At 46.4% G+C, this 12,640-nt stretch overlaps 1 protein-coding gene across 1 annotated transcript; it reads left to right on the top strand.

Annotated features, from left to right (window-relative positions):
- Positions 1 to 339: 339 nt before the first annotated feature.
- On the top strand, positions 340 to 2,445 carry LOC120669417. Its single transcript, XM_039949175.1, has 3 exons — positions 340 to 891; positions 1,031 to 1,994; positions 2,095 to 2,445. The coding sequence occupies exons 1-3, from the start codon at positions 866 to 868 to the stop codon at positions 2,443 to 2,445; spliced, it is 1,341 nt and encodes a 446-aa protein (XP_039805109.1). The 5' UTR covers positions 340 to 865.
- The last annotated feature ends 10,195 nt before the right edge of the window (positions 2,446 to 12,640 follow it).

Genomic DNA, 12,640 nt, shown 5'->3' with positions numbered 1-12,640 from the left:
CGGATATTCTACTAATCCTCCAGTTTTCTTTGACATGGCCATACTTGTCGAGCATTTGTGGCATTTACATGGGAATGTGTAATGCTCAATATTTACTTTATCCATGTTTTATTTTTGACTATTTGATGCATTTGGACCATATAGTTTGTTTGAATTAAAATTAGAAGTATACAAATTTAAAATATTGATGACTCCTCGCAGTCAACCGCATTTGGTTAGGAAGGTAGCAATATTAGGTCCTCAGCATCCCAAGCGCGCGATGCACTCCTAGAATAATTTAAACCAACCCACACTACTAACTAATAGTGGATAATAATATTATCTTTACATAAAATTGGATTTGTGACACCGAAAGATCACCGTTTCAGAAATATACCACCGAACTGTCCCGGGTTAGAAGAATAGCATCGAAAGATCGCTCCGTTCGTAAAAATACCATTCCGTCCACTTCCGTGAGCATTTTCGGATTTTTTGTTTTTCTTTATTCAACCCGGGTATGAGAAAGGACTGTTTTGCCCCCAAGGCACGATTGAGGTCTGCCTTATCTCATCCCGCTGGCTGGGATAGCAGGCACTCTCCGCCGCCAGCTCCACCGTGCCTCGCGGCGCCGCTCACTGCTCGACCCTGCTGGGGCTCCCACCACCGCCCCCTGCTGCAGCCGGGTTGGTGGCCGCTGGTCCTCCCCGCTCCTCTCTGTTCCTCCCTGCTGCCTGCCGCTTGCTGGACCAGCTGCCGCCGCCGCTTGCTGGACCTGCTGCCGCCGCCACTTGCTGGACCTGCCGCCGCCGCCGCTTGCTCGACCAAGTGCAGCAGCCGCCCCTTCCCATGGTTCATGTTGCTGTGGATCTGAGGGATCTTCACTGAGATGGATATTGCAGAGTTAAACGACGGGTAAGATTCGAACTTTTGGCTTGTTACCTTGTGTGTCTTTCTCTGTAATGTTGGTGTGGAAGAGTGCTGCTCGTACTGCCCTGTGGTTGAAACGAAGAGATCAGTGCCTACGTTAACTCAGTGACCCTGCTATTTTCAGGGTTGATCCGGAGGCAAATTGTAGAATAGAGGTTAAAGTGACTTCATATTTAAGTGTGGTAGATGGAAGACGTGAGTACAAGAAAGGCAGTACTATTGGTTGGTGGGTTGATCCAGAGGAGTATGCCATCGTCGAATTGGTGAAGGATGTGCAAACTTACTATCAGTGGGCAGATTATCAGGATACAGAGTTCTGGTATGTTGGTGAGGGCAATGACTATGTGAAGTTGTGCAATGATGCTGAGCTTCTATGTTTGCTTAGAGCTTCCAGGAAAGTGACTTTTGAGATGAAAGTTGTAGGAGAGCAGCACATGATTGAAACAGAACATGTTGAGCAGCATGTTAATGACATGCAACTTGCAGTAGTTACTGACAATGGAATGGTTGAACAGGCTGTTGTTGTGAATGAGGAGATGTGTGAAGGCGATGAGCTTTTGAAAGATCCCGTATTTGGACATACCGTAGCTGGTCCGAGTAGAGTAGATGAGGAAGAAATAGAACACTATATGATAGAGGGTGTTGATCCTGAAGGAGATGAGCCAGCAGGTGCCAATGAGGAATGGAGATACTTCCAGAAAGGGAAGAAGGTTGCTGACAAGGCAAAGGATAAAGAAAAGGAGAAAGCAAGAGAGAAGCAGACTCCAAATCCTGAGGCTGTGCCTAGTGATGCGGGAAAGGAACAAGACCATGATCCTGAGGCTGTGCCTAGTGATGAGGCAGTTCTTGTTGCTTCATCTTTCGTCCCTATCACAACCTTCGATAGGGACAATCCAAAGATAGTGGAAGGATCCACATTTCCTGACAAAGATGGTTTTCTCATGACTTTTAGGCAGTTCTGCATCAAAAATGAATTTGAGACAAAGCTTAAACACAACGACAAAGAAAGGTACAGAGTTGTTTGCAAATTTGCTGGATGCCCGTGGAAAATACACGTGAAGAAGTTACTTGGTTGTGAAACTTTCAGGGTATGCGAGTGTGTATGGGTTTATCCATTATTTTTGTGTCGTATGTGTCAGTACAGTAGTTAAGTGTCAGTAAACTAATTTTTTTATATGTTTTTTGCAGGTTGTCCAAATTGGTCCTAGGCATTTATGTACTAGCACTAGTAAGGTGACCGGCAAAGAGGCAACTGCAGCTTGGATTGCTGACAGGGTGAAAAAGATGTTACTAAAAAATGCAGCACTTGGTGCCAAGACCTTGAAAGAAAGGTTGGAAGGTCAGTACAATGTAACTTTGTCATACAGCAAGGTCTGGGAAGGCAAGAAGTGTGCACTAAAGGACATCCAGTGCACCTGGGAGGATAGTTTCAAGTTGCTTTGGAATTGGAAAGCAGCAGTTGAAGCTGCTTGTCCGGGTATTGCTCAGCACGCTCGATCAGCTCAGCAAGATGCATCTTGTATTGCTCCTCCCACTTGAAGAAGCTGCAAATTCCATGCCTCTGCATCCAGATATATCAAATTAGTCTACAAACTTGCAGGTTGCACACAAACTACATGGCAAAGGAGCAAGCAACAATGTCATACTCCGTTGTCATCCAGATATGCTCTTCCTCGATTCCTGTCGTTGTCGGCAATGTCTCCGATGACCTTCAGCTTGCATGTCGGACAGAACACCAGAGGGAGCATCTCCCTGCCACCAGCCGATGAAGAAGCCATCGACCTGCCTGCCATGGTGCTGATGTAGGTTCAAAGGAGCAGCAGCGCCTTCCTCCCTCGACTACGCAGCGGTGCCTCCCTCCCTAGGTCTTCGCTCGGCGCCCCTGGCTCGGTGCCTCTGCAGGCGTCGTAGTGCTCCAGCGGCCGTCGCGGTGCTCCTCGCTGTCCCTGGCTCACCGCCCCTGCCTCGGCTCCCCTGGCCCGCCGCCCTTGGCCTGCCGCCCCTGGCCCGTCTTGGCCTGCCGCCCTAGTGCCGCAGCAGGCGGGTCGCGTCGCCGGTGCAGGTTGGGGCCGCCGCAGCAGGCAGCTCGCGTCGCCGGTGCGGGTTAGGGATGCCGCTGCAGGCAGCTCATGTCGCCGGAGGAGTTCGACCGGAGATGGGAGTGACGACTGTGAAGGTGGAGGCGGGCGGTGGTGTGGAATCAGGATGGAGATGACCGGCCTGGATGAGTCAGACGCAAGAGATAGGGCCAACCAGCTAGGGTTAACTGGCAGGGGTAAAATCGTCCCGCAAAGTCAAAATTTCCTCCATTAGTGTCACTTTTCGACGGAATGGTATTTTTACAAACGGAGCTATCTTTCGATGCTATTCTTCTAACCTGGGACAGTTCGGTGGTATATTTCTGAAACCGGAATCTTTCGGTGTCACAGATCCAATTTTGGCTTATCTTTAAGTGGGGGTATTGACCTAATGTTTTCAAGTATTTGGATGTTAAAATGGATTATTGATAGTGTTCACCTACATGTACTTAGAGAAATAGAAGAGAATGAAGAGAATAGAATATTAAGCATGATTAGTGGAGGATGCAAAAGCAAGTCCTCAAAAATCCTAAAGTGGTATTGCGAATATCTCCCAATTATTTGGGAACTGCTAGAACTACTCAACAGAGATATGGATTCATTTTCCCCCCAAAGTAACCAAACTTAAATTATGTTTGCATCAAAATTACATGGACATTCAAGGTCGGTAAGGGAACTTATCTCTTTTCCATATAAATTGAAGGAGTAGTAAAAGATTATAGGCTAATAAATTTAATGCACATTACTGGAAAAAAAACTAGCTAAGATCCTAGCCAATATACTTGCTCCACATCACAATGAAAAATTAGTTGTTAGAGTGGTAGAATATTCACATACAAGCTGAATCCAATATATATCTTGATATGGATATAAACTCAAACAATCCAATCGTACTCATACTGACACTATTTTGCCAATATGTATTGTATCAGTTGACTTCTAGTGGAGAGCACATCATCCCATTTTATTTAGGAGACAGATCCACTCCCCCTTCTGTTTTTTATTTATTAGTGACTTTTTATTTTTAGAAAATTTCATTTTAGAAACTTTTCAGATATGTTTATTAAAACACTTTTCCTAATAACTTTAAGGAATCTTTCTAGTAGAACTTCCCAAGTAAACTTTTTTTGGGGGAAGGGGGGGGGGTATGCTTTTAGAAAAAAAAAATCTTAAACTAAGTTTTCAAGACTTCTCCTCAAAAATAAGTTTTGTAGATAGTTTCTTCAAATTAAGTTTTCCTAAAATATCTTCAAATAAGCTTTTATGTAGATTCCACCCCACATGGAAAAAAGGAAAGTGAGTAGAAGAATGGGTCATGCGCTCAAAACCCATGCTCACTAACCTAACACTATGGTGAACATTGCGTGACTTAAGGGCTAAAAAGGAAACCGGTTGCCATCACTCCATATGCTTCCTATATCTCCCACTTCTTTCTTGCTTGTATGACATTGATGCACAACGTCACCAAAGCATATCGCCCTGCAATGTAAATAGTTTGTTTTGTTCACCTCGACCTACTAGAGCATGAAAGCACACTCTGCTCACCACGCCAAAGGGGATGGGGGCCTTGAGTTTCTTGAAGGAAGTCCCCGATGGAACACTGACCCATACTGGAGGAGGAGGAGGAGGATATATGGTGGTCACACAGGCCACATCAAGGTTACTCTGATGGAGAATTAAGGTAACCTACCTGCAATTTGTTCAGAATTTCCTACTCAATTTAGAAATCCCCTTCTTGAGTTAGAAGTTTTAATAGATTTTCTTAACCCAGTTTAGTTTAAATGAATGGTGGAAGAGGAAAGGGGAAAGGATGAAGGAAGGACTTTTTCCCTTGTCCTGTTCCCTTAAAAAATATTATGAATTGTGTAATAAGACATCTTATTTCTTCTACAACTTTTTGTGTTTCCTATGAGATTAGACCCACATCATGACTGTTGTTTTTCCTCCTCTTGCTAAAAGGGGCGGAGATGGCACTGGGTCTAGGGGGCTCCAGCCCCCCCCCCCCCCCCCAAAAAAAAACCCATAGAGCCCCCCTTGAGCCCCCCCCCCCCCCTCAATTTGTTGAGAAGAAAGGATGAGGAAGAAGAAGAGGAAGAAGAAAGGAAGAGAGAGGAAGAAGAAATTAGCCCCTCCTTCAACCATTTCTAGATCCGCCACTGCTTGCTACTAGGGGAATCGAATTGTGTTGCACTAGCTTGTTTTCAAAATGCATTTATGCATTACCTTTCCTTGCTATTTTCCTCGATTTGATTTGATATGCATTGTTATTGCATGCCAACAGAGACAATCATGTTGTTGATTGCAATGGTTTTGTGTATGTATTGTGAAGATATTCCACTATTTTTACATTCTAAAATACATTTACATATCTAATGAATATTGTAGATCCTAAGAAAATATAGCTATGGTACACCCAAATAACTGTGGACCGTTGATCTAATGCCATATTACCTCTTAGAAGATAATAGTTTTAATATTTATTCTATATATTTTAAATTAGAAAATAGAGGATTAGATCTAACATGCATGCATGATTAGTTGAGATCTCATATTTCTATTTTTTTCACATGATGTGCCGGCCATTAAATTGAGACAAGAATTATTTTTTATCCTCTGTGCACGTGACATATATACCCAGCAGATTGTATGTAACGTTTTTTTGCCATCACGAGTTTTAACATAAATACATGATGTATATGCACAATTTAGATCTAACATGATTGATACGTCGATGGAGCATGTGTACATGTGTGAGTGTAACTTCTTTGTTTTTCTTGGGGAATGACACGAACATGATTGGAGCCTTTGCATACTTGAGTTTGCATCATTTTTTGTGACATATAAAGGAACCACCGTGAGTTTATAATGTTATTTTGTAATGATATGAGATGCATACCTTCAAGATCTAACTTGAGATGTGTATGACAAACTTGAAAAAAATATTTTTCCAAACAAGAGAGATGGACATGTAACAAATGTGTCTAGCTACCAACATGTAATTAAGAAACGTGCACACAATTGAATCCTAACAAAATAAGGGAGGATATCGAGATTTTCATGCATGCGTACATGCAAATTTGCAAGCCTCTGCTAGATCCACGGAAGCAGCATGCAGGTAGTTAGGATAGCCGGCAGATTTTTCCTTAATTAATTAGTTATTTAGTTTTCCTCCTAGTATTCAAGGGCTAAGATTTATTTGAACTCTTACCTCCTAAAAGGTAATTGGAGTACCGTAGCAAAGCCCATATCTAATAGATAGATATAGATATAGAGATATAGAGATAAAGCTAGAGATATGAATATAGATATACAAAGTACATGCTCAACAAGTTATACTAGTAGTTTTGTAATAAGAATGGGATATACCCATACTCCCTCCGTCCTGTAACGTAGGCCATCCTCACATTTTTCATGATAGATTTTTTTTGGGCAAATTTTTCATGATAGATTAAGAAGGTAAGAAATGATGCATGTGCCCCTATTTATAGTCTTGTTTGGTTGTCATTTTGATGATTCCATGGCCAGCTGGAAATAATTAGTTTTCAAACCACCGTTGGATATCTTATATGAGTGCAAATTTTGAACCAATGTCTTATATTTCTGGACGGATGGAGTAGTTATGTTTGGTCCATGATAGCACAACCTAATTCCCATTAAATAAAATATGGGACTATCTATGTAGCAGCACCGTCCAAATTAAACCGGCTTAAATGCACTAACCATCATCTTAATACTTAATCAAGTTACTGTGCACTTAAAACGGTGTAACCTGACAGGCTGTCGGGTAAAATCCCGATTAAACTACTGTACTCCAGGATCACAATTGCACTTAGACCCGTACGAAGACGAGCACAGGTGATACCAGCACACAGAAGTCTTCAAAATAATTTACAACACCAGTTTTACATAAAAGATTTAAATACAAACAACAGAGTTCAAACGCACAGCGGAAGTTTAAAACTGAGTTCGAAATACAATACGATAACCACGACGACGATAAAAGGGTGAGCTCCACATCCTGCCCACCGATGTGATGCCAACCTGCCCAATCTTCACGGGGAAGACGGGGCCCACTCGACGGTCCAACCCGAAGGAAGCGGCTGTCCAATCCAGGACGCACAGATCTCCTCGAAGTCAGCGGGAACACAACCTGCTTAAAATGTTTCAACAACAACCCTGAGTATACTAATACTCAGCAAGGCTTACCCGACTCTGGGTATACTTAGCCCATTACCTAGACATGCAAGGCTTTTTAGCTCTGGTGTTCTTTTGCTGAAAAGCTGCTAGAAGTGAATCCTTACTTTCAATATTTTAGCTCCATTTAGTGTACCAAGCATTAACTAAATTCGCCTATTCATCGAGAGCACACATGGTGGAACAGATTATCTTTTAGTAACTCACAAACCAATCTTTTCCATTCCTCTTTCATTCCACTTTCTTACTACGATGTGACAAAGTGACCAAGATTCTCTTAACCGAGAGAGACGGCGAATCGATCCGATTTAATCTTGCAAGGCGGACCTAACTCACACGACACGCGTAAACCCCGTCGGGCCACACACGTCAACTGTTCCCATCATCACCCCGACGTCTGAATCACGCCTGCCAAAACCCGGGTGAAGGGTCCCTCACAACGAACTCCCAGAGAACTAGGAGGCGACATACACTCCAACACCCGCCATCATCCCACTCCCAGAGTAGTAGGTCGCGATTCAAAGTATCGTTGCAAATCAGGTAATTAGCTTACCGGTTTCGACTACCTCCTACTTCCGGCATGTGGTTAGTACTGTTCAAACTCAGTCAGCACTGCCAACAACGGTACGGTCCTCAATCGACACAGGCGGAGCTTACTTTTCATCCATTCCATACCAAAACCAACTCATTTCCGCCCGGTCTCCATTTCTCTTTACTCAACGAGTCATTTCAAAGCCAAAGCTAAGGGATCAAGATCCTAAACTCGCGAGTGACAGTAATCACTCGACTTCTACCGAAATCCTATTAGCAGAGCATTTCTATCGACACCTGCATACTAGTATAGGCCCACGGTACCTAGGGAAAACATGCATACTTTGGTTCCATTCAACTCCTAGAACATAAATGCACAATACTTAAATAAACATTGAATAATTTAAATTATGGTTATGCTCCGGGGCTTGCCTTGCAGGTCAGCGGAGTTAACGAAATCTTCTGGAGCGTGCTCAACGGCGTCCTCCTGCTGCTCTCCTGCTCGTGGCTCCTGGACCGGCTTAGCAACTAGCTCGTGGACAGCTTCGTTCGCGGCGTCTACACGAATAAAATATGCCATGCAACAGTTAGGATATGGTGCAAAGCATGAGCACTTACGATGCGATGCAAAGATCAACTCAAATTAGCCTGAAGTGTTTCCTTCCAAAAACAACTACTAACTTTGCTTAGAGCAGCAAGGATTAAAACCGGAGTTTGCTTTGTTGAGGTACACATCCATGAAAATAATAACTAACAACATTTATATAAAGAAAAGAGTAAAGCTAGGGCACAATCTAAGCAAAACCCTAACTTGCGCATAAGCTCTAGCAACAAAAATTTACCAGCTTAACTTGAAAACAGTAAGCATGCCACCCAAATTTTTCTAACATTTAACGACGATCGAAAGCATTTATTTTAACCCTAGAAAAGCAATAAAACAACAAATAGATCCACACACTTGCACATAGAACATGCACCTGAAACTTTTTCAGTGAACTCTACATGCAAGAATTAAGCCATAGCAAATTTTTCATAATTTTTAGAGCAACAGAATAAGTGGTAATAATTAAACTAGCTCAAGCACAAAACAAAATATTAACAGGGTAACAGTGACAAAATGCATGCTTAGGCATTTTTCCTCTGAAGATCATGATTTTAGAAACCTAACAAAATTGGGTTTGCATTTTTAGGAATTTTCTACGAATTATTACACAATTAAGAACTTTCAGCCGAAATTAAAGAAATAAACTTTAAAAACATAAAAGGAAAAAGGGGGGGCTGACAGCCGGGCCCCACATGGCAGTGGGCGCCGGCCCAGCTGCCTCCCCCTCCTCTGCTTTCACCGCACGGGCGGCGCGCTGCCAAGGCGGCCAGCGGCGGCGCGGCACCGGCTCCCGCCGGCGAAGCCCGGCCGACGGAGCGGCGCGGCTCGGCCGCGGCCAACACAGGGCAGGGGGCGCAGGCGCGCGTAGGGCGGCGCAGGGCGGCTCGCGGCGGCCCGCGGCGGCACTGGGGCAGGACGCGCGGCGGCTGCCGCGTTCCGGCCTGGCCCGGGCCGGCCGGCGGCGGAGGCGGGCGGCATGAGCTTCAGGGAGCCTAGGCGGCCCTAGGGCGCACGGCAGCGGCGAGCGGCGGCGCACAGGGAGGTCCGACGGCGTGTGCGGGCGGCCGGCGGTGCGTTCACGGCGGCGCGGCGGCGCTTCGACGGCGGCGGCCGCGGAACTGAGCGGGGAAAGGGTCGAGGAGTAGGAGTATGTCGCGATTGAGCTCACCATGGGTCGATTTGGGGTGGAGGATGGCCGGGAGAGGGAGCTCGACGGAGAGGTCGAAGCTCGGCGACGAACGGCGATGGCGAGCGGCGGTCTGAGCTCGGTGCTAGGCCGATTCGGCCGTGAAACAACTCGAACGGGCTCGGGGAGGCGGGGAGTGGGTGGACGGCGAGTCTGCGCGGCTCCGGGCGCGACGAATCGAGGCGGGGCGGCGAGCTCTGGCCGGTGCGACGAACGGCGACGGCTCGAGCTCGTCTCTGCGCTACACGAACGCGAGGAATGGATAAGGGAAGGACGGACTGGAAGCTTCCCTTCCAGCGCGAGGGGAAGAGCTGTGCCGGGGCGCGATGGCCGACGCGTGGAGGCTCACCGCCGGCCACAGTCGCCGGTATGGCCGGCGAGCTACACGCGTCGTGCATAGGAAAACCACTGTTTCTTCGTTTAATGATTTTTAACTCGAATTTGACCAACTAAAACTCCAAATTCCATATAGAAACTTGAAATTTGGCCAAAATAAAAGTTGTAGAGGAAGAAAAGATCTACAACTTTCGTTTTGGGCGAAAATTGATTTGAAGCTCGGATCGGTGACAAAAACGAGATCGAACACGGCTAATTAGATGTTTACTAGGCGAACGCGATTAGCGTTAACGACGAATTTGAGTCCACGATTAGCGAGTTAACTCGTGATTAGCGCGACGATTAACACAGGGGTGTTACAATCTATTTTTCTATCATAGGCTTCAAGAATGAAATCTATCTTTTTAGAATTTCATAGTTTGGATCCAACCCGTTTATCTACCTATAATATTTATTTCACCCATGTGCTATTCTACACATTAGATGTAGCAGTTTTTTTCTAAATCAATAGGTAAATTGAGTAGAATTACTGAACAAATTTTCTATAGTTTAGTAACTAACGAGCTATTACTGAATATTGTTCAGTAACTTGGTAAATTCAGTTCAGTATTTTGATATGGAAAAAGTTCAATTCAGTACCCTTAAGTATAGCCTAAGTCCATATTATACCCCTAAAGTAGAAAAAGGTTTATTTAACCGCCTGTTTTCACTAATCCAGTTTAAAACACACCTTTTAACACACATTGAAACTGGATTTGCTAATCTGGCTGGTTTTGCAAAGTAGTCATGCAGGATCCATCAATAGCCCTCTCCGTCGTTCACTGATTATCGTCCCGTGCCTAGATCCGCCAGCTCTTGTGCTTCCCGTAGCTTGTGCCCCCACGCAGAAGGCAGAACCCAGTCGTGCCATGCCACCACCTACTGCTTGGCGCACGGGCCGAAGCACCTCAGCAGGGCAGGTGCTCACACTGATACTTCGCCTTAGGCGAGGAGCCGCTTCAATGTAGAACACCTACACAATGCTTTCTAGACGTTCGATCGATGAAACTTTGCTTCAGTAATAGTTGGCTTGGCTCCAAGTTTAACCAGCCCATTTTATTAGGGCAGTCCCGAAGCAATTATGGTAGTTTCTATTCCTATTCATTAGTCTCAGAATTTAATTTTTTGCTGATGTGGCAAGGGAATTAACGAAGAGAGAAGGGCCAAAACGTAGAAAGAAACCGTTTCCTTCTCAAGAAACCGAGTTGTCCCTCGCACCGATGCGCTTAAAAACGACAGAATCACCGATGGCGATGGGGAGACTCCAGTCGTTTCTTCATCCTCCCGCTCGGATCTCTTGCACGCGCCTCTCCTGCACGGGCTCGCCGCATCTCTCCTCGCCGTCCGCCCCCCTCCTTCTGTCCGCAGCCTCGCCGCACCTCTCCTCCCGTGCTCGCCTGCGCCCGCACCGCCCGCCTCTGTGCTCACGTGCTCGCCGCGCCGGCCGCTGGATCCGATGCGCTGCTGGTGTAACGTCCCGGCCCGAGATAACGGTTAAGATCTATTCTACACATTGAGTAGACTACATCTGCTAAATAAATCTTTTGCACTTTCGTCCTCGCTTCGCGCAAAAAGTTCGAACCGGAGTTACCAGCTTCCCAGGGACCGGCTATTTAAGTCAGTCCAACTCCCTTTCTGTTTCCAGATCCCATGTGCCACGCCCGTGGGTTCACTGCCAGCAGCCCATGTGTGTCCGTCTATATGCTGTTGGCATCTGTGTTTCCACGCGTCGACGTGCTCATGTACGCGCACTTCTGCCCGTACGTGGCGTGAAACCGCGAGAGTATGGCTCTGATACCCCTGTAACGACCCGGCCCGGGATAACACTAAGATCTACTCTACACGTTGAGTAGACCATACCTGCTAAATAACTCTCTTGCGCTTTCGTCCTCGCTTCGCGTAAAAAGTTCAAACCAGAGTTACTAGCTTCCCAGGAACCGGCTATTTAAATCAGTCTGGGACTAAAGGGATACTGGGACAGACTATTTAAATCAATCTGAACTAAAGGATACTGTGCCGCGTACTACAGTAGCCGTGCGCTACCGTAACCGCGCGGTCCAGTCGGCCCGTGGGCCGTGACAGCTCCCATCTCGCCAGTCTGCTTCACTGCTCGATCTCGCCGCCGGCTTCGCGGTCAAGGGCGATGGCGCGGCCTCCTCCGTCCACGATGCCGGCATCTGCATCGACCTCCTCGACCCGTCTCCAATATCATGGCCAACAGCACCTGCACCTCCGACCTCCTGCCCGAGCTCAGGGACAAGGTCCTGGTCGGCACCGCCGTCGAGCGGAAGCTGGACGGCTTGTGCCAGCGGTCGCTCGAGGGCCTTGTCGCCTTCCTGTCTACTTCTTCCCCTACCTCGCTGAATAGGAGGTGCTACCTGCTCCGATCCTCGACAACGCTGAGAGCACGGAGCGCTTGAGACAGTTGCTCAGCGATGATCCTGTGGTTCCTCCTTGCCTGGTCATCCCGTGGGATCTTGCTGCTTGCCGGCCCCTGCGCGTCGGGAGCATCGGTGATATGCCCTATCAGCACACTCGTTCCTTGCGAATGGTGCCTCTTGACATAATCCACTGCTTCTACTTGCAGGCACTGGCCAGGCTGCCAAGCGGCGAGCTACGCTCTCGCCTCCACTGCTCAAAAAATCCGGAGATGATAGAGAAGAAGACGATGTATGATTGGCATTTTTTTTATCTGGGCACTAGAATAAAATTAGGCACTGGGAAGGAGAGTTTCCTGGCACAATATCCTATATATGATAGCACGAT

This window comes from Panicum virgatum, chromosome 4N (assembly GCF_016808335.1).
Source record: "Panicum virgatum strain AP13 chromosome 4N, P.virgatum_v5, whole genome shotgun sequence".
Lineage (NCBI taxonomy): Eukaryota > Viridiplantae > Streptophyta > Magnoliopsida > Poales > Poaceae > Panicum > Panicum virgatum.
The sequence above is the reverse complement of the archived record's forward strand: the minus strand, read 5'-3'. Positions and strand labels throughout refer to the sequence as shown.

Excerpts from the sequence above, each read along its gene's own strand:
- LOC120669417 (XM_039949175.1), top strand. The coding sequence starts at position 866 with ATGGATATTGCAGAGTTAAACGACGG. Across the intron at positions 892-1,030 it reads ATTGCAGAGTTAAACGACGG|GGTTGATCCGGAGGCAAATT; the intron begins GTAAGATTCGAA and ends TGCTATTTTCAG. Across the intron at positions 1,995-2,094 it reads TTGGTTGTGAAACTTTCAGG|GTTGTCCAAATTGGTCCTAG; the intron begins GTATGCGAGTGT and ends TGTTTTTTGCAG.